The sequence below is a fragment of the Anopheles nili genome, chromosome 2 (assembly GCF_943737925.1).
Source record: "Anopheles nili chromosome 2, idAnoNiliSN_F5_01, whole genome shotgun sequence".
Lineage (NCBI taxonomy): Eukaryota > Metazoa > Arthropoda > Insecta > Diptera > Culicidae > Anopheles > Anopheles nili.
Genome location: NC_071291.1, coordinates 38,727,517 through 38,755,225, shown reverse-complemented (window position 1 = coordinate 38,755,225; position 27,709 = coordinate 38,727,517). Strand labels below are relative to the sequence as shown.

At 49.1% G+C, this 27,709-nt stretch overlaps 6 protein-coding genes across 6 annotated transcripts in view; 4 read left to right on the top strand and 2 right to left on the bottom strand.

The window, feature by feature from the left end:
* Nucleotides 1-9,397: 9,397 nt before the first annotated feature.
* LOC128731721 (28S ribosomal protein S10, mitochondrial) lies at nt 9,398-10,175 on the top strand. Its single transcript, XM_053824853.1, has 3 exons — nt 9,398-9,529; nt 9,601-9,845; nt 9,917-10,175. The coding sequence occupies exons 1-3, from the start codon at nt 9,521-9,523 to the stop codon at nt 10,155-10,157; spliced, it is 495 nt and encodes a 164-aa protein (XP_053680828.1). The 5' UTR covers nt 9,398-9,520; the 3' UTR covers nt 10,158-10,175.
* A 474-nt stretch (nt 10,176-10,649) lies between these two features.
* On the top strand, nt 10,650-11,947 carry LOC128731286 (interleukin enhancer-binding factor 2 homolog). Its single transcript, XM_053824393.1, has one exon. The coding sequence runs from the start codon at nt 10,650-10,652 to the stop codon at nt 11,853-11,855; it is 1,206 nt and encodes a 401-aa protein (XP_053680368.1). The 3' UTR covers nt 11,856-11,947.
* Nucleotides 11,948-12,348: 401 nt separating this feature from the next.
* Nucleotides 12,349-13,478, bottom strand: LOC128722688 (uncharacterized). The gene is made up of 2 exons (XM_053816367.1): nt 13,473-13,478; nt 12,349-13,214 (listed from the first exon to the last, which is right to left on the bottom strand). Exons 1-2 carry the CDS (start codon nt 13,476-13,478, stop codon nt 12,351-12,353), a joined length of 870 nt encoding a protein of 289 aa, XP_053672342.1. The 3' UTR covers nt 12,349-12,350.
* A 378-nt stretch (nt 13,479-13,856) lies between these two features.
* Nucleotides 13,857-14,952, top strand: LOC128731042 (proteasome subunit alpha type-2). The gene is made up of 3 exons (XM_053824136.1): nt 13,857-13,974; nt 14,055-14,387; nt 14,473-14,952. Exons 1-3 carry the CDS (start codon nt 13,934-13,936, stop codon nt 14,801-14,803), a joined length of 705 nt encoding a protein of 234 aa, XP_053680111.1. The 5' UTR covers nt 13,857-13,933; the 3' UTR covers nt 14,804-14,952.
* An 83-nt stretch (nt 14,953-15,035) lies between these two features.
* On the bottom strand, nt 15,036-17,420 carry LOC128732204 (SWI/SNF-related matrix-associated actin-dependent regulator of chromatin subfamily E member 1). Its single transcript, XM_053825374.1, has 2 exons — nt 16,367-17,420; nt 15,036-16,312 (listed from the first exon to the last, which is right to left on the bottom strand). The coding sequence occupies exons 1-2, from the start codon at nt 17,418-17,420 to the stop codon at nt 15,087-15,089; spliced, it is 2,280 nt and encodes a 759-aa protein (XP_053681349.1). The 3' UTR covers nt 15,036-15,086.
* Nucleotides 17,421-18,152: 732 nt separating this feature from the next.
* LOC128731215 (RNA-binding protein Musashi homolog 1) overlaps nt 18,153-27,709 on the top strand; it is a 73,734-nt gene continuing 64,177 nt past the window's right edge. Inside the window, exon 1 of the mRNA XM_053824321.1 lies at nt 18,153-18,304. The gene's annotated coding sequence lies outside the window, so the exon portion shown is untranslated. The remainder of the gene's footprint in view (nt 18,305-27,709) is intronic.

Sequence of the window (27,709 nt, the reverse complement as noted above, 5' to 3'; positions counted from 1 at the left end):
AGGTGGCGAAACCAGGCGATATGCCAAAGACACCCCATCATCAAGGTGCGTGTGTTGGTCGCTTTTCCTTTTTTTGTTATTAATGTTTACGGTAAGCGCCTCTTTTTCGAGCACCCCTTCAGGGACTCGATCGTGGGCACGATTCTGCACCCGGCCTCCTGACGATCGACGACCGTGTGCACCGGGCTGATAACGATGTGACAAGGTGCGGTGCCCAAAACAGCTGCGTCGTGTGGCGTCGCGAGCTCATCAACATTGGCTCGCGCGCGCGACCCACATCTATCACGCGAGGGTGCCTGCTGTCCAAGCGCGTCACCTCAATTCCGCCATCGGTTTTAATTTTTATTTATTTAGTTTTTTTTTGGTGGCAAACTCTGCAGCTGAAAGTTGCCCGCTTTGCCCGCGGGTAACTATAAAAAATAAGCATACCTATCGGAAGGTGGTCTCGTGCCCATATCGAAACTTTGCAAATAGAGTAACGCCTGTCCCGTAGGGCATCCCCAGCAAACATGATAAACTGGCTCGGGACTCCATCATATGTGTATATTTATATTTACCCGTTCAAAGAAGCATTCGAACGCGCGGCGAACTGTTCACTTTCCCCATTTCGCGCACCCGAAGGTTGGCTTTATTACGCACATGTGGACGATCTATTTCTGGAGACTCGAAATGGAGGGACAGCGAGCCCCCTGAGAAACGTTCGTCAAATTTTTTCCTCGGGAAGAAGCGAGCATTAGAATTAATGTGCGATTGCTTCAGGGGTGTGTGTTCGCGTTCAAAAATAGCTCGGTGACAAAATTCAGCATAAAAAGGGTGAGAAAACAGCGTTCCTTTGAAAAGTATATTATTATGATGCTGTAGACATACTATTGGATTGTTGAATAAAAAAGAAAAAAAATATACACTTAACTATTGTGTATTGTACTAAGCACTATTTTATTCAGATAGTGATATTTTGAGTTAGTACGAAATATCGTGCGAGGGTTTCATTCCAAAAATGATCATTCCACGCAAAAGCTACGCTAAATCAATTGTTGGAAACCGATCATTAGGATGAAAAGACGCACATGCCGTCAAACGATGCGCCCCCAGCAAAAGGATGCTCTCAATAATTACTTTACATTTTCATCACCTTCTCCAGCCGATCTGCTAAATAGGGCTGACAGATGGATCGCTGGCACAAAATAACGAAAACCAACGCATATGCCGCCGTCCATCCGTACCGGTGCGCATCCGAAAGGATATCTTGGCATTCGTTTCCGCATGCGCATGCTTTCTCGGGCGGTGATGGATTTCGCTTGCCGTCAGATGCAAACCAAATGCTAGGGCCCTCAAGCCAGACACGACACCCCGACAGCAGCAGCAAACGGCGTGGAGCATGGCAAGCGCAAAAAAAGCGACCATATGCCGAAGGAAGCACCGATATTCCACGCACGCATGGGCAACAGGCAGATCAAGATCAATCAATAGTGCTTGCGGTTTTGCTTGCACGAACGTTTTGGGTGCATTTTCTATTCGGCGCGCTGTGCTCAATTTACTCTGCAAAGATCTTATCCCAAAGGGCAAGAAAAAGGGAGCCACAAGGAAGAACAGCGCCCGAAAAGGGAAGAACGGGAAAAAAGGGACATGCCCTGGCACACGCCAGAAGGTGTCAAGGTACAAATGGTTTAGTTTCAGTGCGTCGGATCTCGTCTTGTTTCACCGTTTTGTGCCGTGTTCGTATCGCCGGCAGCTGCTGATGCAATCTAGGATTTCGAGTGTACGGCTTTTCCAGCGAAAAAGCATCGGACAAACGCAAGTAATAGAAGCAATCTAAAATGTTGCACTGATCTCAACAATCACCTCGAAATATTGCATAAGGCCACATTGTTTGTAAAGCTAGAAAAATGAATTATTTTTCATGACATATCGATCTCTATACCGCTGCAAAACACATTTAAGTATTGAAAATTGAATGAAATTGAAAATTATCCTAGAAAAACCTATCATCCCCAAGCTTGCCATTCGTACACGTTCACCTTACCGACAAAGGATCGCATTTAGCTTTGTTTTCTACTTAACGTATGCCCGTCTCGTAAACGTCATGATCGCAAAAGCCTTACGAATCGATCCGTGCGATAGGAAGAAGCCGCCTGCAAGAAAACGAAGCACGTGTGCACGCGCACATGATGCACATTTCGGTAGCCAAAGTGCGAGCGGCTAAAGCTTCACCTTCCCAAAAATAGGACTTCCCTGAGGTGCATCAAAATGCAAGCGCACACATGTCGAGCCCAATTTTCCCATCTCCCATCGCACGGATGCTGGAAGGCTCACGCCGAAAGGAACGCATCACAAACGAAACCCGCGGCGGAAGGCAAAACGCGGCACGACGAAAAGGGCAGCTACCGAAAAAGATGCGCCGGCATGGACAGGCGGCAGCACCGCTCGTCTTGTTCTCGCTTTCCCATTTCCTTTCTCTCTGCTTCGGGCCGGCTTTTCCTTATGCTCCTGGCTGGGGCAAAAAAAAACCGTGGCAAATCGCTGTGTAGCGTCTGCGGAGGGCTTGGAAACGAGACACCGACCAGCTGGAGGCACGAGCCCTTCTTCCGGACGCGTGCCATCGGGTAATTCGTCTCCATATGCTTCGCCAGTCGAGCGATGATTTTGCTTCCCCATCAGCCGTGGTGCGACAGTTCTAGGTCAGCGCACTCGATGACGCTCGAGCGTTGGATGATGCTTTTGAAGGGCTCAACCACACGAGAGGCATAGGAACGTTCAACCCACCACAGTGCATACATTATGTGCCTCGAATCAGGCTCCTCTCGGTGGCCCACGTTCCAAAGGCAGAACGTTCTCGAGAACGGAACACCAACCCCCTAGCCGTTGGGGTAACTCTCCGGAACGGCTTCCGCGAGTCACGAGCACGACAGACAGTGTGTGGTGGTGTTTCCGTTCGGGCGTGCTTTTCAACAAAAAAAGATGCTAAAATGCACGCACCAGCGCATCACAATGGCTTTTCCAGCCCAAGTGCGCCCACCGGAACGCCGGAAGTGCCTCAGCGACGTTCGTTGAGTGAGCCCTCGTCGTGCAATTAACCATTCATAAACGCTCATTTCGGGCGCGATCAAGCGACCGCGGACGTACGCGGGCATTACACTTCCCCGGTTGGGGTTGGAAAACGAACTATTTTGACCGGCCCAATTACGCTAGCACGTGTCCTCCGTTAGCTGCAGGCGATTGTTGGGGTGTGTTTGTCCTCGCGGTACTGACACACGCGGGCGCCGACTGAACGATGCATTTCCGGTGCAAAAAAAAACTCCCCTTCAGGAGCCTTGGAGTGGTGGTGCTCCGTTACGCAGCCAGCGGAAAGGGCAACAGCAAAAAAAAAAGATCAACTTACGTACGAAGTTGCAACATAGGCACGCGCGCGTGGCTCTAGAACACGCCAATGTTTGGTGGCATGGCGGTGTTTAACACACGATAAGGCAGTAGCTAAAGGACACAGAGAAAAAAAAACAGCAACGACTTATAACTGCGCACGCGTTAAGCGAGGTCTCAAACGACGAGTCGGCACACGCGGCATTGATAGCGAAGAAAGCGACGCGAACGTCGGCCACCAACCAACGGACATACCGACGGTGCAGAGAAGTTAACAAGCAGAAGAACGCGTATGGTGGCACTTTTCTCGGCTTGGCGCCGTAACAAAAGGGGCTTCTTTTTTTATCTGCGCGTCGCGGTTTGCTTGTAATTACCACAGCAAAGCCGAGCAGTTGCCTTTTCCAAACGAAGATTTGCTTTCCAGAGGGTTTAAAAGAGCAGGAAAAAACCCCAGTTTTTTAAATACCCCTCTAGTGCATTTACTGCTTTGAAACGAATGGAAACAGTTCACTTGCTTCCAGTGCCGTATGGGCTAAAATCTCAAGCGATCGTGGTGACTGTGCCGGAACGCTTTCCCTAGCACTGCAATTCCCTCGCCAAAGTGCAAGTGCAAAACAGCAGCCCCCGTGCCTAAAAATGGCGTACCGCGAAAGTAACAGCTGGCCCCGCGAGGATGCCGTTGAAGATCGCTGAACCCAAGCCGGGAGACGGGAGACACACGGTTCAACCCCACGGCGAGCCAAGGACAAAGAAAATTCACAGCCGCCCGTTTCGAATGTTTACGTCGCGTGGAAAACGTAGTGCTGCAGTGAGCAGCAAAAAAAAGGGGGGAAACGAACAAAAAAAGAACGACACACAAAAAGGCACACTGGCACAAACGCGTGAATCCAGACGCTGCACTAGCTGCTCGAGACAGATGGATCGTTGGCACACGCGGTTTGCAAAATGCATATGCTTCACCCCACCTAAACGGGCCGGGAAACGTGCGATCTGGTTTGTCTTTTTTTTTGCGATCGAGGACGCTCCGTTGGTAAAACTGCGAGGTTTCGAAAAAAACAGAGCGACAAAATAACTAAGCTGGAGGGCTGGCCAGCGACTCGTACGAAGGGCCAGACTTTGGCCACCACTGGAGCCCAGACGCCTGTTTGCATCTGGCCACCGCAGGCTCTTGCCACGCCAGCGCGCATCTGCTCCGTGCGCTAAATTTCACCCTCCGTGGGATGAACCTTTTCGAGGGCGAAAGATCGCGCTTCAACGTCGGAACGACGGAACGTCTTAGTCACAGTGGAGCGCAGATAAATACACATTAGCGTGGCGAGCATTCCAAATCGCGATCCCGGTGGGGTGATTAGCAGCGCGATGGCCGGATAAAATTAGATTCTTCGCTCGGTTTGATTGGAATTCCTCCCGATCGATAAACACGACCGGCCGGGTGTGAAAGGGAGCGTTGTGGAAATCACACCGGGGGGAGTGGATTTTCATCCGGCGCGCGGTTCCGGTAAATGTTTACAAATAAACTGCGAACGCAAAGAGCGGCACTGATTGAGATTTCTACAGTGACGGGAGCGTGTAATGTATGAGCGGCCATTTACATTCGTCGAGCATGCGGATCGATGGGAATGATGATATAAATCAGATACTTTAGCCGCGTGCCTATCGCAGCGGAAGCCAGCCCACTCTGGCTGGTTGCATGAAGAAACCTTGGGAAGCGCTTGTGAAGCGATACAGAGCTTCATATTTTGGGGTTCATATAACGCCTTCGAAAATGTTTCTGTTTTCAACAGCCACTCTCGTGCCGTATGACCAGCACAAATAGCACCCAGCTTACAGAACCGCGTATCATGATAATGCATTTTCTTCCTACATCCTTCGCTCCTTCCCAACCGGCTGCGGAAGATCCTTCTTAATCCGAGACAAAATGGCAAGGCGTGAAAAATAACACTGCATACGTCATCCTTCGTTGACACCCGTAAATACCACCCGAGAGGCTGCATCGACGAGGGTGATAGCGTTTCTGCCGGTTTGGAATACTCATTACCAATTCAAAACCATCGCAACTTATCTTAAGGTCATTTGCTTTCCTTCCCATGCCATCTGCGCTGTTTCGGGCCGCTGCAGGAACGCATGCCAGACGGCAACAAATGCAGCATTCGGTAGCCAAGGGCACGTCCAAGAATAACACATTACTTCGCACATCGTAACAAACATAAACATCCTCTCGGAAATCGGACATTCAAGGCTCTGCTGTGACACTTGAGACGCTCCCTGCTCGAGTTCGTGCAAAAAAAAAATGAGACCTCAGAATGGATGATTATAATAATTTGACCATCACGGGAAGCATAAAGCGGGGCTGGTTTAACAACACCAACAGCCTACTGTATGAATACGACTCATTCTTAAGCCAGCAGTACAAACGTCGCCGAGGTAGTCATAGTAACGAACAATCGCTTCTTTTTTTTCGCTAGTCGATAGTGTGTTTATCAACCGCGTCCGAAACATTGCCATCCGGTCGTGTGGGTTTTCATATCTAGCGTCATGACACTCTAGCGGCAGCTTACCCAGCGTGATCGTTCGACGGCTGTTATCAAAAGTCTCGACCCCTATGCAGCCGACCGCCATATGCATAGAGACCGTAAGAGGAGATCGTATATCGCAGCGAGGCAAGGGACTCATGTCCCGCAGCAACTACATCGGCTAGGAACGACAGCTGAACGATCGTGGGCCGTTTACGCTTTCCACAGGCTAAAAACTTGTCGAACCCATGCTGGTGCCGTTTTTCGCCCGATGCATCCATGATGCTGGGAGTAAGATTTTTTCTTGTTAATTTCTACATCCTTTTTTGTGTTTTTGACCTGCTTGTGATGCTCCGAGCGCAGCACGTTGACCATAGGGTGCTGGTTTGAAGGATGCTCTTTTCCGTGTGCTTTGCTTGGTCGTCCTTGCTGCCCAGCCACGTAGAAAGTGGTGTACGCGCAGATGATGATAATTATCGACGGGCAACGAGTGGCCGAGAACAGATGTCAAGAGCCAGGGTGCATGTAACCAAGCTGCTTTGTTTTAATGCACTGTGCATATGATATCATTGCATTTTTTGGAAGATTTCATCGTTTGCATGCAGAACATTTGTCACTTTCAATTGCCATGAAAACGTCTGTAAAACGTTAGTATCAAAAGCGCCTAATGGTACGGATACTAAAATACATATATTTGCTCTGATTTGGTACGGATTTCTACATGCATTACGGTACCGTCACAATACGATTCTAAACAAAATACCGTCAGAAAATTGATTTCACCGATAACCCGAAAAAAACGGTGTTCCATCGTATTCCTGCAGACTTGCTTCCTTCGATCATCCCGGCAGTACAGGTAATCGTAACACCGACGCTGCCCGAGGTGCTTTTCTCAGGATATGTGTTTTTTTTGTTTCTCCCTCAAGATCTTTCGCAAGACAGCTGATCATCAAACGGGTCTGCCCAATGGCAAGCGATCTAGCCCACAGGAAAGAACCCGAAAGCAGGCCAACCGATAGCGACGTCCCTGGCAAGCAAGATGCTCCCATGCGAGCTCTTCCCATGGCTTTCGTGATCCGAACCTCCGGCGGCGCGCAAACAACGGCTCCCATGCGGAGCGATTCGTCTTGGTACGCTTCGTTTGGACCTGGTATGGTAGATTAAACGAAGGCTATTGTTTCTAACGATGTCACACTGAATACGATTCCAATCAACGGCATGGTGTCTTGTCGGACAGTAGCCCGGATGGTGGAATAGACCTCATAGCTGGATGGCGTGCATAATAGAACACCATGGTGCGGGTCCCACAACAGCTATCAGTGTCCTACGAGCGAGACTGCGGGTGGGCCACAGGTGACGAGAATCGCTCGGTTGCCTTATTCCAGCCATCGGTACATCTGGCCGGAGGATTGCTAAAACCAAAAGTTGCAACTAGCATCGGCTCGCCTAATTATAGCCCACGGAAGCAAAAGGAAGCACGCGAAATGGTATTTCGCGCAGGACACGCGTGCGGCTCATATTAGCATCGACCGGATGGAAACACTTTTCCAACGGAACTACGATTCACGGAATAGCGATTAAATTGGAGAAATTTCAGCGATTCGAGCGCAAGGTGTAAGTGATTAATATTCCACGGCTTCCAGCGCTTTCCAGTCAACTTCTTCGCTCGTTCGCCGTGCACCGTAATTCGCTTAGCCCCAATTTCCGAGGCGACAAATGCACTTGCCACCATGCCTTTTGCGCTCGTCGATGCCTTCCGCTTATGCGCCACTTTATCGTTCTTGCAGCTGCTGAAAAAAAACCCATTCCGTCATCGAAGGCGATGCAAAGCGAAGCTTCCGATTCCTCTTTGCTGCGGTTTCTTCATGCGTGCCAATCTCGTTCCACGACGGGATGCGTTCAGTTCCATTAATGCCTTACTTCCTCACGCTGAGCGACCAACGCAAGCAACCTGCCGACAGGTGTAGTACGAGGTGAGCCGATACAAGAAGTGCTTCTAAAAAGAGGCTAAAAAGGATTCGGACCCCTCTAAGGAATCGACAATTTTGACGGAGAGCTCAAGACGGTCGCACGGCCTACTAGAGAACATCGGGTCCATTTTAGAAGGCTGATAATTGAGTTGAAACCAAACCGTGGGAATCAGCCGGTCCGTCCCGGCCAAGCAGTTGCTTTGTTTACATCGTCGTCCACTTGCAAGCACCATTTTTTCCCCCTCTCTGCGTGCCAACTTTCAGTTCCGCTTGCCCCTTTTCGCTTGATTGTGATTATGTAAATTTGCTATCGTGTTCTAGTAAACGTTTAGTTACAATCGCCACTTACATGAACTGCTGATAGTTTGGCCCATGGTATTATGCCGAACGCATTTGCTGTCCTGCTTCGGAGCTGCTTCGAGTCGTTCACTAATTTCCCACTGCCTGTTAATTACAATCCACGGGTTTCAGGCACGCATTCGGCAAAATCATCGTTCAGCGCCATGCTTATTCCATGCGGTCTCACTATGATTGATCACTGTTTACGCCCCGCGTTACATGTTACGCAAATGCATTCTGTAACAATCGCACCTTTACTAACAGCTAAATTACTAAGTAATACTAGTCAACTATATTGCAATTCCCGAGTATTGTACAATTTATTGCCACATTCCGATTCATGTCCTGTCTCTTTTCTATGATTCTAGTGCCGATCTTTTTTACTACACCTGTCAAGAGAATCCTTGCGATGTTTTTTTAATGTCCTGAATATACCACTCCCAAGAATTACTAGGCGGCGTGTTGCAAGATGGAATGGACACTGTATTTCTTACCAGTTATATTATATTACAATCATTCTTTTAATTGATGATTAGGTTCGTAATTATTTATTCAAAGTTTAATTTTGGTTAATAATGTGAAAACTTTTGTCTTAAAATAGTTTACCTTTTGAATTTACTTTCTAAAGTTGTATATTTTGTTTTTCACCACTGAGTTGAAAAATCATCGCTAATAAAATATCATCGAATTTCAAATTTGGGTGCCTCAATCAAATTTTGGGTGCAATGCTGTTAATCCCCTGAATATGAACAATCACGCGTAGTAACTATCTTCATATGATGTTAATATTGATATTTAACTCAATATATGTTCACTCTTTGATTTAACATGAGCTAAAATCATCAATTTTACCCAACTAGCTCATGCCAGTGGTGAGAATTCAAAATCGTATGACGTTCAATTTGTCAAAGCGGTATGCATGCGTGAATTGTTTTGATCGGCCTTTTAACATGTCCTAAACATATGATATCTTCAATAAAATTGTATTTTAAGTGTGTTTGGTGTACCACAGGTAATTTTTGGTCCTATACAATATAGAATAACGTACTAGAGTTCACGTTTGAGAGCTATGAACACGTTTTTGCGTTGATATTATATGATGTTGAAGATGCTGCATGACGACTGATATTGTTTTCTGTTTTACCATTTATGCAACAAACTTCTCTTCTGCTTGACACCTCTGTAGTTGTACATTTGGATTCCTTCGAACCTAGTTCAAAGTTAAAGAATACTGAAAGAAAATCTGCTGTTTTATTAACCGGCAGATTTGAGTGCAGTGGCTCTTTGACTCCAAGCTCTTATTCTTTGAACTAGAGTAGAGGTAGAAAATCGCTATCCATCATGCTTAAGGTAAGTTGATGATAACTCAAATTAAAAACAAAACAAACTTATTTTCTGCTATGTGGTTACGTATCTTCTAGTGGTTCAATTTTTCCCGCGCTGTAACACCTTTCGTGTTGCGTCCGAAACACCACGTGCGCGGGTTGACTGATGTGGTTTCGTCTACAGCTAAAACAGTGGAACAGCCACCGGTTGAGGGTGTTCCCGACAAATTATATAGCCGGTTGGAACTGCAAATGAAAGGAATTGACCCAGAAGTAATGAAAAGCTATGCCATTTTCGCCAAAACCGCCGCAGAACATCTAGACATTGAAGTGGGCAAACAGTAGGTGCCATTATTACAATAACATAAGAAGCATTTTTTTAAATAATTTATTTTTGTCCATATCATTGCAGCTGGGCTCTACGAAAAGCAGTAAAAGATCGTTTAACGCTCCTTAAATCAGTGCATATTTATAAGAAACATCGCGTTCAGTACGAAGTGCGTAATTACTACCGATTTATGCACTTTCACAAGCTCACTGGGTCTACGCTCGATACCTTTTTGGAATATATCGAACGCAATTTGCCGGAAGGAATCGCCCTAAAAGTCACAAAAGTAGAGCTGCAGGAGCTTCCGGAACATTTGCGAAAGTAGCTGAACGTGAATGTGTGACAAAGCAAAATAAATTAGCTTTTAGTATGTTATTTGCGTATAGTGAAAAAAAAATCGTTATTTATAACATTATGGTGCCATCCGATATCGGGGTGACATTTGTATTTCTTATATGATTGACTAATAAGTTCACAAATTTGAACAATTCCAACAATCCCGAGCGGGTGTAGTCCTAGGGGCTGGTTTGTTTATGTTTTGAACGTAAAATAACCCTTATGTGCCCATATGTTTACAGCACTGCACATTGCACTATAAACACGACACATGGTTCCATAATATCACTGTTTACCAGAGCGCTTGCTCGTACAAAAACACAAGTATCGTGAAATCTCACCGGGTGATAACAAGGATAGTGCATAACAAGCAACTGCATTAATATTTTCATTGTTACGGGAAAGGTGTGAGCTCAAATAGTTTATGTATTTTGCTTAATGTAACAGTGGTGCAATGTATTTTAGGTAAAGCAACACGACCATGGTGCGCCCGGGAATGATGAGAAGCGGTGGTCGAGGCGGTATGGGAATGGGCATGCGGGGCGTTCGCGGAGCTCCGTTTTTGAACAAGAAAACCTTCCTTCCTCGTCATCCGTTCGATTTGACGCTCGCCGAAATGGCTTTTCCTCGGGTGCAAGCAGCACAGGATGATGCAGTGCTGACCAATGCACTCGTGAAACGGAGCCAGGATCTTACCCCGGCCGCTTCGGAGCAAACCGCAATTTCCAACCTCGTCGCGAAGGTTCAGAGCGTGCTGGACAACATAGTTCTTGCCCCCGGAGACTTTACCAAGTGCCAGCTAGAAGAGGTACGCCAGGTAGGATCGTACAAGAAAGGCACTATGATGGCCGGGAACAACGTCGCAGATATTGTCATAATATTGAAGTCTTTGCCAACGAAAGACAGCGCCGAAGTGTTGGGTAAGAAAGTGGAAGAAGACTTGGAAAAGTCTATGAAAACAGAGGTTGTACCCAAAGCTGAGGCCCTCTCGCTGGCCTACTCGGAGAAGGGATTCGAAATTTCGAATTCACTCGCAAAGGTTCGCTGTCTGATTGCGACGCTGCCGCAAAACATGCGCAAACTGGAGACGGATAAGCATTTGGAATTCAAGATCATCCAAAGCCACCTGGCAGCCATACGGCACACTCGATGGTTCGAGGAAAATGCACACCATTCGACGATAAAAGTACTCATTCGTATTCTCAAGGATCTCTCCCGTCGCTTTGATGGCTTTAAGCCGTTGAACCCGTGGATTTGCGATCTGCTCGCGCATTCCGCCATCATGAACAACCCAAGCAGGCAAGCTCTGCCCGTAAATGTCGCATTCCGACGGGTATTTCAACTGCTTGCTTCAGGGCTGTTCGTCCCCGGCTCGGCTGGCATTACGGACCCATGTGAGGTAGGCCACTTTCGCGTACACACATCGATGACGCTGGTTCAGCAGGACGAATGCTGCATGACGGCACAAACCCTGGTGCGCGTGCTGGCACACGGTGGGTATAAGAACATCCTCGGGTTTGTAGAAAACTCTACCGTCGCGAAGGAAATGTCTGTCTGGGATGGCGTTGTGGTTTCCCCGATGGAACCCGCGTACGAGAAACCATCGGAAAAGAAGGAAGGAGAAGAAGACGACATGGAGTGCGTTGAGGGCGAAACTATAGATGAAACTGTAGAACAGCTAGAATGAATCTCTTGAATCCTGCGATATCAGTTTAGTATTATCCGTTAGAGATATTATTTTATTTTATACGTTTTTTTATGATTCTGGCTCATGTAAGCGCTGTGTAAGCGCATCACCATATTCAATTCATATCCCATCAATTAAATGAGATTGGAGCATTTCAGGAACTACTGTCTGGTACCGCTCAGTGCGATACAAATTCTCGTCACCTACGGCAAAACCTAGCACTATGGAGTCCAATTAACATTGCGAAACAAGTCCGTCACTAGTAAAACTATTAATATCGAGCAAAAGCTAGTTATGATCGTGTAACAGAACGCATCTATTTTTTATATGTTACCTACTACTAGTACGCCGCTGGACTCGCCGGGTACTGAAATAAACCGCAATAAACTACCGATTCTATCTACTAATCGTTGTTGAGCAACTACTTCTGATGATACTTTTCTACATTATTCCAGATATGCTAGTTGTAACGCAACAGTACCGTACGTACGATATCTACACGCACGGATTTTCTTTACTGCTGACATGGGCACAGTTCACCCGGGCATTGTGCAATTTCGGTACCGCCATACGGAAGATTCTTCCCTGCGGATGGCAAACGCAAAGTTTGTACTGACTCGAACTGGCGCGCATACCGTGCTCGCTCTTCACCATCGGCAGATTGTTCACGTTCACCCAAACACCGTCGCTTCCCACGAGCATGGTGCTCCCGTTGTCCGACTTTAGGATGATGTTCTGATCCGCCGACCACAGAAGCTCCTTGGCCTCCATGCGTATTCCTTCCGTGCCCTTGAGCGTGAGTTTGTTTCGCGTTTGCAGCTTCAACGTGTCGTTAACGGGCGACGCAATGCGACCGGTGTTGATCAAATGGGCCTGCAGGATCATGGCGCCCTGCGGCATGTTGTAGTGTGGTCGCGATGTTCCGAACACTTGTCTCCCCGTCGACGGATCCTTCACATCGAAGTGGTTGATGCCCTTTAGAAAGCTCCCATTTTTTGAGAGCTGAATTTTACTGTGCGAATGGCCGTTTCGGTTGACGAGGTTAATGGCAACGTCTCCATCGTCGCCCATTATTTCCAACGGCTCGTCGTAGAAGCTCTCCAGCAGGCCGTCCTGTTTGTACACGCGATCGAAATCGATGTTTCCGTAGAATTTGATCGAGTCCGCATCCTGGATCAGCTCTATATTTTCCATGCCACGGTAAATGCGCAAAATAGCGGTAATGGACAGGGTCAGGCAGAGATTGCCTAGCGCAAGGCAGAACAGCAGTACCAATACGATCCAGAAGGCGAAGGAACTTTTCTCGTTGTACATGTGACACTTGGATAGGTTATACTTTTGCTCTACTTGCCGCATATTCTGCAAGGGAAAGAAATGTTCGTTACTACCCGGTCAAACACGTGCGCGCGAATTTTTGAACTGTTGTTCGTCAGTCAAGCACGTACACTCATTTAAATTCAAAACCTAGATGCCAAGATATGATTGATTTTTTGCCCAAAATTCGATCCGATTTAATAAGGACTCGTTTGGTGAAAATTTTTGACAGTCCACAACAACATTCCACTGTTTTTCATTGAGTGAGAAAAACAAATGAGAAAATTCTTCCAACAAACTCACGTTCATCTCACCATGCGAAAATTACATCGCGAGAATTATAGCAAACTAGATCCGCTCTCTCTCTCTCTCTCTCTCTCTCTCTCTCATCCGTGGGACTTCGAAAACCGCTCGATGTTTTCGAAAATAACAGTTTTAATGCTTAAAAACACCACTGTATATTTTGTTGATTTCTTCTTCAAATACAATCGCCAAAGAATATTGAAACTGATTTAAATAAACCTAGTAAATTGCTCGTGAGCAGAGGGTTTGCAATTAGTTTAAAACTTCTGCCGGCTCCACTAGGCTTGACAATGCGGCGTAAACAAATGCCGTCTGTCAAACGTCAATCCAACATGGCGGTCCAAAAATCGCTAACTCACCTCCCCTTCACGCACTTCTTCGCAAACTCACTCTGTTAGTAGGAAACAAACTCTTGTAGTGCTGCCGTTTTTCACGTAAACTGTTGTGTTAAATCACTCGAAATGGCTTCGGAACGGTACAGCTTTTCGCTGACCACCTTCAGGTATGTCAATTTGGCGTCGATCGAAACCAATTTACGCGTAAACTAACTGAACTTGTTCGTATCTGGTTGGAACGGAGCAGCCCATCGGGAAAGCTGGTGCAAATCGAGTATGCCCTCGCAGCGGTTGCGGCCGGAGCACCCTCCGTGGGCATCAAGGCTGTGAACGGGGTCGTGATCGCCACGGAAAACAAGCAAAAGTCCATCCTGTACGACGAGCACAGTGTGCACAAGGTGGAGATGGTCACCAACCACATCGGCATGATCTACTCCGGAATGGGACCCGACTACCGGCTGCTGGTGAAGCAGGCTCGCAAACTGGCGCAGAACTACTATCTCACGTACCGCGAACCGATCCCAACGTCGCAGCTAGTACAGAAAGTTGCCACCGTCATGCAGGAGTACACGCAGTCCGGGTGAGCACGCTAATGAAGCACCGGTGCCGCAGATGCTTTATGGATCTAAACTAACGAAAAAATTTGACCTTTCTACTCCTAACAGTGGCGTGCGACCGTTCGGTGTGTCTTTGCTGATCTGCGGGTGGGATGACGGACGCCCGTACCTGTTCCAGTGTGATCCCTCCGGTGCGTACTTTGCGTGGAAGGCGACGGCCATGGGCAAGAATGCTAACAACGGGAAGACGTTCCTCGAGAAGCGCTACAGCGAAGATCTCGAGCTGGACGATGCCGTTCACACGGCGATCCTCACGCTGAAGGAGGGCTTCGAAGGACAGATGAACGCGGACAACATCGAAGTAGGCATTTGTGATGCGAACGGATTCCGCCGGCTAGACCCGTCGGATGTGCAGGATTACTTGGCGAATATTCCATAAATAGCAATTGCGTGTTCTTATCCAATGAAGGGTTAACAGTTCTTGGTATTTCATTTGAATAAAACATTAAATTTCACACTAACGAAAGAGGGCTTGTTTAGCTACGCCAGCGATCGAACGAAACATCACCTACCATTGAACCCCTGAACAGTTACACTATTGTAAGTAGCATAGTTTATTGATTCTTTTTGTCAATAAAATTACATCAAATGCATATCGTCGCTAAGTAAGTTAATAGTAATTCAGTAAAATCCGTTGAACACCATCGACCGATTCCGGCTGATTAATCGTCCTTTTTGTCGGCATCGTCGTGCTTGGCGGCCGCTGCAGCTCCCTTCTTGCGTTTCTTCGATGCTGGTGTGGATGCGGCGGCCACCGGTGCCTTTTCCGGTTCAATCTCCCCCGGTTCCGGCTGAGAAACTGCTGCCGTTGGCGGCGTGACGGTTGCCGTCGCTGTGACCATGGTCGGTGTCGGAGGGGCACCCGGTACCGGTGGCATACCTCCCGGTGCGGCTCCAGCAGCCGCCGACGGTGGAGGCGGAGGCCCGTATGCATGGTGCGCTTCCGGGTGCGGATGCACCTCTCCGTAGTGGCCCATTGCAGGGGGAGCCCCGGGAGGACGCGCTCCCGGAGGACCCGCAACATAGCTACCCGGTGGTGGTGGTGGAGCGTACTGCTGATGGTACGGATAGTGACCGTACTGCCCGTACGGTTGCGGGTGTCCTCCGTAGGACGGCAGATAGTACGGTGCACGGGGCGAACCGGCGTGCGGATATCCGGGGAATGTGCCGTGCGCCGGCATACCCGGGTGTGGCTGCATGTGCGGTGGCATATGATGCGGTGGTGGTGGTGGAGGCTGATGATGTGGCACGGTCACATTCGGTGGCGGTCCTTGCGCCTCTGGAGTGTGCGATGGTGGAGGAGGTGTTGGGACAACCGGCACCTGATGAGGAGGAACGGGAGCCCCAGGTGGAACTGGTCCGGGATGAGGTCCATACGCACCGTGGACGACCGGAGGCATCGTCGGTGCTACGTGATGGGTACCGGGAGGGGGATGAGCTGGTGCCGTATGATGAACGGTAGATGAGGGAGGAATTTCCGGCTTAGGCTCGGATGATGGAATCGAAACTGCAGGAGGAACGACAGGGGTTGGCGCTTGCGGAACGGCAGCAGCTGGTGTCAGCACGGAAGCCGGAACCTGCTGGTCCGGAATGGCGGGCACATGCGATGGTGGTGGTGCTGGTGCCTGAGCCGAAGGAACCGGTTCCTTCTGAGGATCTGGAGAAGGCTTCGAAGCACCGACAGACATTGGCTTGTCATCCTTAGCCTCCACTCTCGGTTCTTCTGATGTGTCCATCTTCTCCACAACCATCGGTTGAGTGGCTCCGGTGGTTGAATCCTGCGATCCTTGAGATTCATCCGATCCAGCGGTGGCTAGTGGTGAACGATCAGCAGCAGCAGCTACACTAGCAGCCGGTGATGCCTGTGACCCAACAGATTCGTTGGATGCTGTCGATGTTCCCCCTTCGGGTGCACCGGAAGCGGGCTCGTTCGCACCCGAACCTGGCTGCTCTTGGGTTGGCTCTGAATCCGGCTTGGTTGGACCACCTGGAGGCTGCGTGGCGGTGCCTGAGGAAGCTGCTTGCGAGGCTGTCGTCGGTGCCGGGGTTGGCGGTTTCTGAGCTTCCTCAAGAGCGCGCAAACGATCCCGCTTCATCATCTCGTACTGCCGATCGACTAGCTTTTGGAACGTGTCCTCATCAACCGCCGGCTTGCAGTGCTTCTTAAGCTCATCCTGGAACGTTTCGCTGGATTCGAAAAACTTCCGCTTGCGCGTTTCGAACTTTTCCTCGATTAGCTGCAACTCGTGCTGCAGTTTCATCTGGTGCATGGTGAGTGACTGCACCTGACGCTTTAACACGTGCATGCGTTGTGTGGTCACAACGGACCGCACGTCCGGTACAACGGCGTCGGAGAAGATCTCGTTTATCAGCCGATGGTTGCGCGAAAAGCGCGCGTACGCCACGTGCTTGAACGAGTAGCCATCGTCCGGGTCGTCTTCATCTTCCGCCGGTTGGATGTCGATCCGACGATCTGCCTGTTGTCCCTTCGAGCTCGATCGGGACGACGTCTCGTGCCCATCGCCATCACCCGGTTTTACTTTGTTGCGGGCGGTTAAATAGGCGAGATAGGCCGGTGAATTATGGTACGCCTTCATGTTCTTCTCGTGCTCTGCCTTCTCCAGTTCGTACTCCGCGATGTAATCTTCCTTTTCACCATCGGGCAGCAAGCGCCACTGTTGGCCAATGATCTTGCCGACCTCCCACAGTTTGAGGTCCGAGTTCGACGCCTTGATGGAATCCCACACCTTGCGCGAGTAGCGCATGTACGGCATTAGCGGTTTCTCCGGTGGCTTGGGCGGTTTGATCATTTTAGACTCGGAAGCGGCCGACGCTTTACCCATTTTCTGCGGATTGAACGCGGGGTTACCGTGCGGGTTGTGCATGAACGGGCTGGAGTTGTCTTTGCGGTCGGCAGACGAGCCCGATGGGCGCATCCGCTGCGGGGGCATTGACGGACCCGGGATGTTGTGTTTATAGTTGGCAGGCAGCGCCATTTTGATTTCTTCAGCGGCGTCCGCAGCTCACGATTCAGGGATGTTTTAACCTATGAAAAGCACATTAGTTCGCACGTAAATTAGTCTCAACGCACGCTTTAGGTCTTCCGAAGGATACCCCAACCCCTGTTACACAAAGCAAAATAGGTTTTCTCATTAAAAAGTGCGATTTTCTTACCATGCACTGACAACACGACCACAGCGTCCTAGCGATGTTATTCTCAATTTGTAATGTGCCATACACAAATGTCAATTTTGAAGGCGATGTTTTTGTGGTTAAATTTTACGGTTTTTTAAGTAGCGAATTTACAAAAAAATGAAAGTAATTCAAATAGTACATGTAATACAATAGATTCTACGAAAACAATAGAAACATTGCTGTTGTACGAGCATTCTAGCATCAAAAGTGTGATAAATCAAATGAATCATAACAAAGTACAGTTCAAATTGGAATTATAACGCGGAAAGTAAGAATCACGTATTAAATTTCATCTCCCAATACAATTGAGTGACAGATCTGATAGTATATATTTTGTTTTACTGAATTCTACGAATTTATAGCAATTCTTTGTAAAACGGAACATCCTACAACCGTTCGAGCAACTGCTATACGATCAGCAGAACGTCACAGCTGTCCACTGGGCATGGTTCAACGGTAGCAAGCTGCACGACACGGAACTGTCAAACATAACCGTAGGAGTATCGATGCTGTTTTTATTTACCATACTGCAGTGGCTCGGAGTGGTTGTGTGCGTTCCGTCTCGCGAGAACCGTTTGCAGGATAACACGAGCAAAGAGCGTCAAAACGTTTTCTTCCGTCGACCCGATCGCAGTTCGCGTGTGCACAGCAGAAGTGCTGACCAGTGGAAATCTTCATGCAAAATGTAATTATAAATTCAACCCCGTACGGTTTTCAACGCATTAAACAACGTCGGCCCAGAACGCGCAGCGAATGCCGCCTCGCTCTGGCGCGTCGCTGGACAAAAGCCCATCTACCCGTCCCGATCAAAGATGGAAGCATTGCATTGGCAAGCGCGTTCTCTGCTCGAGTGTCGTAGCGCGTACCAGTCGACCAGTGCAAAGGTCCCTCCTCAGCTCGAGTGTGCTTTAGTTTTCGGTGCAAACTTTAGTGCGCGAAACGCGAGTGCTTAACCGTTGAATTCTCGAAACCGGCCCCAAGAAGCGTTCGCGACCGCGTGCGGCCCGCTCGTTTTGTGAATAATAGTAATAACAATATCGCTGCTGCTAAGAAGCGCGCTCGCTTCCGTACCGGTTTTCAAGCCATTGTCCAGTGCAGCGTGCGAGCCAATTTCCGTGCGTTCATTTCCGTGTTTTATCCTACCCCAAAGGTGGTTTGGATTCCTTCTTTTTGTTGTTGTTATTGTTTCCGAACATTTTCATGGCCAATGGCGGCGCTGCGAGTACGTTGATCTTCCATTTTCTGTGTGCGCTTCCCTTGGCGAGCTTCGTTCGACGCGCGGCCATTGTTTGCTGGTTCGCCCAGTCCAGCATAAACTGTGGTTCGTCGAAATTCCATCCATAGTTAAGCGGTTCCTTAGCATAGCCTAAAGCACGCGCTGACCCATGAGCTTGTTTTATTCCCCCCAAAAACACCAACGGGAGAAGGCGCAACCGACCGGAAGCGCGTCTCGCTGCGTAGGACAGAAAGGACGCGCTCGAACCCGGGTGCCATTTGCCAATTTGTGTCGCCATTTGTCGGACCGCTTCTTTCTTTTTTGTGTTTGCTCCTTTTTTCCCTTCTCCCCGTTTGTGCTTTCCATGCTTTTCTTGGGGTTTCTTTCGATCTACCGTTCTCGGGGAAAAAACGCCGTCGGACGTGTTCTTTTTTGTTTGTTTCTTCTCAGACCTTCAACATTCGCATATCCTGCCACCGTCCGTCTCTCGGTAACGGTGTGCGTGTCGTGTGACAAAAGGATGTGTTGGCTTCCTGGCCGTCCTGTTTCTTCTTCTTCTTCTCTCGTTTGCTCCCCTCGCAAGGTACACGGGAGCCATTTGGTCCAAAAGCCTTCGAAAGTTTCCCAACCAATCCTACCCAAAGCGGTGGTGCGTTTTGTGTGGAAACCGAGGCGAAGACGCAAACAAAAGAACGATGGAACGGTGTGCAAGCACACGCGAAGACTGCGACGCAAGGAGACGCGCTTGCGGTGCGTATGTGTGAGTGCGTGCGTGCGTGTGTGCGCTTCTCGCGTGATGAGGCGAAGAAGACGCGGCAAATTGAGAATAAGAGCAAAAGAAAAAAAAACCCAGCCGTCTAAGCAAGCGGAGAGCAATGGAAGCTCAATGGCGAGAGCGAGATAGCGCACTACACAGGGTAGTGCGGGTATATGCGGGTGCGTGAGGAAAAGAACGTTTTCTTCCCACGTCTTGTGGTGGGACCGTCGTGGGTGGGTGGGTGGCGGTGGGTGGTGCGTGTGCTTTTCATCCCGCGCGGTGGCTCGTGCGAGCAAGAGAGGGATAGAAGCACAACAAAAGAACGCTGTCGCAGGCAGGACTAGCAGAAGCAGCAGCAGCATCAGCGCGAAGATGAAGCAGAAGAAGAAGAAGAGTCGCTCGCGAAAAGAAGTAGCGGACGAAAGGAAACGCGAGTCTGCTTCTTCGCGGTCTTCTTTTTCACGCTGTAAAGTGTGCCGATCTGCCGCGTATCGGGCTTGTGAACATGTGCGTATGTGTGTACTTTTTTTTTGTGAAAGGAGCAAAGAGAGTGGGGGGATAATATTTCCTCGTTCCTTTTGTCGTCGTCTTTTTGGGAGCCACCCTCCTCCTCCCCCCACCCACCGTGAATCCGGCGGAAGGGAGCCCTATGAGCCCTTCATGGTGTTGTGTCGGGATAATGGCGGCTCGCGTTGTTGTCACGCAGCAAAAGGAAGAACAACCGTCAGAAGGAAGGAGGAAAGGTGGTGGTGATGATGCGTGCGGTCCTTGGCAGCGTTTCATTCTCTTGTTCGCTCCCCATCCGCACTTTCCACATACGTGTCACACATACACGCACACATACATCCACACGTCACGATCAAGTGACCGTCGCCGAGGGCAGCAGCTGCCGGACTCATTCGAGAGCCAAAACCATTTTTCCGGCAAAGAACCAGAGAGAGAGAGAGAGAGAGAGAGAAAAAGAGAGAGATGGTTGTACACGTACGCGTGTGTATGTGTTTGGGTCGAGAATAAGCCGCGGTCGAATGCGTTTTGTGCGGGAACCGTGAGAGCAGCAGGAGCGATTAAGCATAAATTGTCCTTTCCTTGCTTGCGTTCCCTTCGAGCACCCCAACATTGGCAGGAGCAGGATGTTCTTGTTTTCTCCACCGACAGATGGCAGGCGCTCCCGGTTCTCCAGTCCCAGCTGCTGTCGTGATCCTGCCAATGCCTTGAATTGTATGTGTGTGTGTGTGTTTGGGGATTTTTTTCCCTTACATTTTCCTTCCAACTCACGTTCCAACGCGTATTATATCCTGATTCCCTGCTTCTGTTCGCTCGTGAGCGTGTGTGCGTGCCGTTTTGCGAATGCTGAGGGGTTAGCGAATGTCCTGGACGTGTGCAGTGAGTTCACCGGCAATCGAGAGAAGGAGAGAGAAAGAGAGAGTGTGTTTATGTGAGCGAGAGAGGATAACACAACCGACGAGAGAAGAACGAAAACGAACACAAAAAAAAGGATATGCTTTCTAGCGAAAATGGGAATGCATCACGCGTGCGTGTGTGTTTGTGTGTGCTGCAAGGACACTCGCCTTTCTGTAGGGATGCCCGGATGTCGTGAAATGTTGGTTTCGAATGCAGCGAAGCATAATTCTTACGCACATATGAAGATGCTGCCAGGAGCATGTCGAAAGTAGCGCGAGAGAAAACGAAAATGCAAGAGAGAAAGACGGAGCGAAGGATCGGGATCAAAAATGGGAATGAAGTGGCAGCCGTAATTAATGGTGGCGAAGAGAAAAACACGGTTCTTTGGTATTGTAAAGAAGGGAAAAGAAGGAATGGCTCGTCCGACCCGGCGTTCACAAACGAAAGATGACACCACAGGGATGGAACCACAGGGTGGTGCGATGTTTTCGGAAGAAAAAGGCTTACCAGAGACGAAAGCATTTTGGGAAATGCTCCAACTTCTTCGCTCAACCTCAACGAGACACGGACGTGCATTCAGATTCAAGCCATCAAAAGCGCCGTACACCGTCCAGCAAGACGATCAAAAATTGTTCTTCCCTTCACGTGTGTGTATGTGTGTAGGTTCCCCTGTAAAAAGGGCAACCCAGCCGTTTCGTTAATCCCGTGTGCTAACGTTTTCCATCGCAGTTGGCGCCGGAGAGCGGTTTGTTGTTTCGATTTGCCCTGTGGCCCTGTTTCGGTTGCCATGGCGCGTCGTTTCGTCGATGACAGAGGACGGATTGGAAAATTAGAAATGGCGTCTCACTTGCCCCTTTGTCGCGGACTGGTGCCAACGGGGACTTTTTCACATGTCCTGGCACCGGAGAGGATAATGCCAGCGAAAAAAAAAGCACATTTAAAGCACCCGCTGTAGAGCACTTTCGTGCGTTTGTGAAGGGAATCCTTCCGTGTGAATTGATGGCTCCCCATCATCGCACCTTGGGGGATGATGGCGCCGCAAATATGCCAAGAGGAGAGCGCTCGCGCGTGTGCGTGTGTGTGTGGAGGTTTTTTCCCTCCCTCGAGCAGAAGTCGCATCGAAAGAACGATACGATCTCGATGCTCTGACTGAACAAAAAACCAGTTTCGAACGCAGGAACCTCCATCGAAATCAGGTTTGCGTGGTGAGAACAATTCCAGGACTGCTGCCGCTCTCACTGATTGTGTCTGTGCGCGAGCGTGTACGTGTGTGTGTGCGCCTGTGCACGCGAACTCCTCTTAGGACGGGAGGCCTCCAAAGGGGTGGATAAAATCTCTCTCTCTCTCGTATTGGAGCGTGCAGCCAGCACCCACCACCACCGTGTACTAGGGGGGGTTTGTTTTGTATCTTGTCCCTTTCTCGGCCCTGCGAGTTTTTCCCTCGGTGCGATCGAGCGAGAAGGCAAACCGATGCGCGAAAATCGAGGGTGAATGTCGTGGCACAAACTGCCAGGAGGGTGAGGTAAGAATTCTGCTGACGCACAACCAGTAAAAGTAACGTTGAAGTCAAACGACGGAACCGGAGAGGACCGCTTCTCTCCACAAGTGAAAGGTGGCGAGGGAAAAACGCCTCTGGAGCGGAGGAACCCCAACAGCAGAATGAAAAAAGAAAAAAAGAAATGGAAATGAATATCTCAAGTGCATAATTCGCTCCCTTCACAGTGTGCCGCCTGGTTTTGCTTGTGTGGGGTGTGATTTAGATTTTTTTCATCCCACTTTTTTTCTGAAAGAAGCGACCGTGCGCCTGTGGGAGTTCCCTTGATTTTCCCTGCGTTTCAGACCGGATTTCGCTCGAACGTTCGAAGCCAGAAAATCTGTGCTTGCATCATGGCCCTCTGCGTTTCCATTCTTTAATGTCAGTTTTTTCTTTCTTCTTTGGTCGCTGGTCGCTATTCGGCACGTCATTTTCCACGGCACCAGTTCTGCACATTCCATCCTTGCGTGGAAGCTGCAGGCTTTCTTTTTTGCCTGCATCCGTATGTTTTTTTTTTGGTGTTGGCTTTCGGATGACGACACTGTTTGTGTGTCAGTGCTTATGTGCATATTTTTCTCGCCCATCTTTACGTGTGCGGCCCGGCGTGTGCTTATGTAACCATTTTTACGAAACCCAATTAAACAACCCCTGCCCACGGGCAAACGGATGTGGCGTGACGATGGGGCAGTAGATTTATATTGTCGTGCTTTTGTGCTGATTTAAAAACGAAACCTAAGGCTGGTGGTGGTGGTGGTCGTGCTAGTTTGTGTTTTAATTGCAGAAAGCGAACGCGTGTTCTTGCACGAGAGAACGCCACGACCAACTATGGAGCGAGCGAATAAAATCATCAAATGTGTTGGAAGTAAAATATAGTCACAAAACGAAGCATAAAACGGCAGCAACATGGCAAAAAACCTCTGCCACATGCTACATTTCGCAACTATTCAATGTTGCTTCGGTGCTGGTTTCGGAACCGGAAATGGATGGTAGCACCGATACATGATGGGGTACCATGGGGTTTTTCGGTCGGTTTCGTCTGCGGCCAGCGAAGCTCCCCCTTTTTTTTATTTACCGACACGTCACTGTATGTGTGTTTGATTATCATGAGCATCATTAAAAGTATAACACATGCGTACACCTATAAATATCGTGCGGAAAGAATCCCTTTTTTTTTGCTTCTCTCAAGCGAAAACTCCATCCTTCTCGGTTTGCTTTTTTTCCAAGCCTTGGGGTCCTTTCATCCCTGCGGAACCGGTTGAGGTCGGTGAGCCCGTTCGGTGAACCCATTTCGTTTGATGGTTACGCCGGTTCGTTAAATGAAAGGATCTCCTCCCTCCATTGCCGGTTGGTTAAATACGCGACGTCATCGATTTAAGCAGATGCCGGCGCACCGATGTTGATTTGCCTGCCAGCCAGACTGTTTCACTTAACACCAGGCAAAAGGGCTTATACCGGATTGATGGTTTTGCATTGGGGTTTTCTTAGAAAATAAATTGCTTAGATTGCCACGTTCAAACACACGCGCGCCCGCAGTGGGGTTAAAATTATTGAAATGTGATATATCGCAAAACGAGTGTGTGTGTGTGTGTGTTTGGGGGGAGGGGGAGGACTCCTTATTGATTCGCCCCTGCCGTGTAAACCGTTCTGGGGTTTAAATTTCCCGATGTCTGGGAAAGCGCGGTTCCATATTGGTTCCATATTTTTCCCGGCTCCCATAAACCGTTGGGGGTGAATTCTCAAGTGTCGCTCTGATTAATCCGTTCCCAACAACCCCCCCTCCCCCTCCCACCCTGCTGGCCATTCTGGATGTCGGTGAGGTAGGAAAAATATGGGAGAAAAAAGGGAAGGCAAATTAAATTATAAATTCTTCTCTCGCCTCGCTTGTACAACAACCCGTTCTATGTACGGGTGCTGCCCTGGACGCCGTAGTGCGAACATTATGCGAAAAAGAACCGGTACAGAATTTTAATTACATCCAACACCTCCTTCCCTTTTCCCGTCCGCTGTTCCCGTGTCGCCCGCTCGATTGAGCGGCTTCCGGAAGTCGTGAATGGCAACAACGGTGTGTTTCCTTTCGCGTGTTCCCGACCGTTTAGTACTTGCGTTTTGCATGTAGAACACTTTCACTTAAGTTGGGCTCCAACAAGAAATGCGAATGCGAAACGGTGGGTACCGCGATTTAAGAATGAAAAAAATAAAATAAATCGCCACCTCCCCTCGTCTAGGCGGAAAAGCTATAGCGCGATGGCGCGTTCTTATTATGCAGTGCAGGTCAGCTCCTTACGCTAATGCAAGGTTTTTGACAAAACGGTGTAATTTTTGTTGCCACCACCACCTCTCAACAATCGCATGTAATGCACGACGTTGCACGATCGCCGCGGATATTAATTAGAAATTGAACGTGATCTTAAACCAACCAAGGGGGTGTTCTCAATAGCCGGCAGCCAGCGTTGCCAGTTCATAATATGCCTTATTTGTACAGCCAATTAACCCCGGTCCGAAAGGCGCACAAGGCGGAAGGTTAAATGACGGAACTGGGCGCGAAGTTTACTGCCCTCCCGTTTGAGATACGAACGATTGCTTGAACGTGCCCGGGTTGGGGATTAGTTTTCGTTTTTCGTGTTGTAACAAAAGGGTTTGTAATAGCGGGAGAAAAAATGGACAATTTTCAATTCATCCCCCATTGGTATGCGTTGACACCGGGCGGGTATGCAAAGCCACCATCGCCCAATTGGTGTGCGGTTGTCGTTCTGTCGTTTCGTTGCTAAAACTCTTGTTCGTGAAACACCCCAAAACGTCATTCGCACGCAACGATTAAACACCCAGGCATCGTCACTGTTGCTTTTGTTTGGCCGAGTGCGTATCGTTTTGGTTCAAAGAGAGAGAGAGAGAGATAGCACGATCGCTTGCTCGAAAGGCAGCTGTCATTCGTCCCCCCACCCCAATGCACGACCACGACGTAAACAAAACCATGGCAACGCGTGCGAACACGCAACGCAGCGCTGCGATCTTCTTGTCAACTGTCAGATCTTGCCATCTCTTTCACTCTCGCTTGCTCGCTGACTGACAGTGGATGGCACTACTGGCGCTGGATGCAATTCGAGATGGACAGAAACCGACGCCGGAACGACTCCCTCCCCCTACCAACCCCACTCGCCACATGTTTTTGTCTCCCCTCCTCCCTTTCCCACTCCTTCCCCTAGTTCGCCGGTCCACCAGCTGGAACCGGGTGTGTTGGTGTGCTTTGAAACGCTCGTCTTTCGTTGTTTGACACCACGCTCGAGAGAAGGGGATACACACAAGTTCTGCAGGCTGGCCCAAGGTTACGGGCACACGAGCCCCATCTCACCACCGCACACACACAGACACACGCACGCACGCAGTCTTCCTCCACCGTTTTTGGGGATGGTGGGGCGCAGAGCGAGAGTTTCCGAGCGAGCGAGCACAAGCTTCCGCCGGGTTCCATGACATTCCGGTTCGTTGTTCCCGGGTGTCGCAACAATGCTACACACAACGCTGCCTTGTGTTCTTTGTCATGTTTCGTGCTCTGCGTCGCGTTGGACAAGCGCTCGACGCCAAAGCGAGGACGCGTTGCGGCTAGTTTTGTGAATTAATTGCAAAAATATATTTATGGTTCATGGGTAGCATCTACCCTCGGTGGAGGAGCGCACGGATGGAGTAAGCTATAATTCCTTTGTGTGTGTGTGCGTGCGCTGGATCGTAAATAAAGAAAGTTTCGTTCTGCATTGACATGGGGGGTGGTATGAGGCGTGGAAATCCCCCTCTCCACCCCCCACCGTGACTGATGCGTGGCACAAAGAAATCAAGATGGACGAGAGAGGTGGAAGGGGGAAGGTGGGTGCATCGCGGGGTCGCGGATACAAACAACAATTAATGCGCATCCCTCAACCCTGGGGCTCAACACTTCCGCATCCAGCCCGAGAGAGTCACATGCGCTGCGTGTGAGTGTACGTGTGCGTGTGGACACATATTAAACGCCCCATACACGTACCTCATTGTTTATGTTTTGAAGCAAACCTCCATCTCGTTCGCTCACTCTATCTGTTGTCGCATCTCTCGTTTTGTTTGCATCGTAGCGATATTCTGTTTCTTATCTCCACCGGACTTTCGAGGGGATTCCTTCGAATCCCTGTGGGGCTAAGAATAGGCTTGGATTGATCGCACCCGTGATGCAGTTGACGGGCGCAGTAGGCTGTGCAAAACAAAATGCACGCGAGCTGTCAAAATGTGTGTCAGTTGAATGTTGTGATCAAACCCCATCATCTGAAGATTCGATCCTGTGTCTTCATTACGAATGAAAATGACGCTCTGTAGCGAGTTCGCGCTTTTCCGGGCTTTTCCTACACCACCGCAAAATAAATGAACCGGCAACAAGCAGGATGGCGATGGTACCCGTCTTCCTTAGGCCGGGATTGTCTATTTACTTTAATCGATATTTCTTTGCCAAATAGCCCGGCCGGACGACGCGGCATTTGGGTGAAAAGTTTTCCAATTGGGAAAAGTTTCCACCGTTTCAGCTACTCTCCGTCCGTTACAGATCCGCTTGTTGCGATTCAGCAGTAAGAACGCGCCAATTTTTTCTCTCCCCACTGGCTGCTGGCTGTTTGAGAAGGAAAATCTTACGATTTTTTGTTTGTTTCTTATTTGCTCCTACCATGTTACGGAAGAGATGAAACGTAAACGAGAAGGAAACGGTACTATGTGGAGAGAAAAATAATAGATTTTACATTCCTTCCCGGATTGGGAGCCGGTTTTACGATTTGCAATCATGCTGCGCGTGTCCCGTCTGGCGCACCAGGACGACGCGGAAGCCTCAATATATTTTTTTTCTCGTCCTGAACGACCGATTGGCAGAAAAAAGGGGGAGCTTTGGCTTTACTTTCGTTGGGTATATTTTGACGGTCCTTTTTTTTTTGAGGAAATTTTTGGTCCATTTTCCAACCAAGGGGTAGAGGCTGAGGAAAACGGCTAACTAAGAGGAGAGCGAGAGCGAGAAAGTGCGGTTAATTTCGTTCGAATTATGCTCTAATTGATGAGTGTTGTGCTGGACGGGGAGGCAATGGTAAAGATTTGTTTTTTTTTCTTCGTTTCTTAGCCACTCCCTCACCGTTCCCTGGGCGATTGTCGGAAAATCCTCAAAGCGCTTGGGAAAACGGCTTGT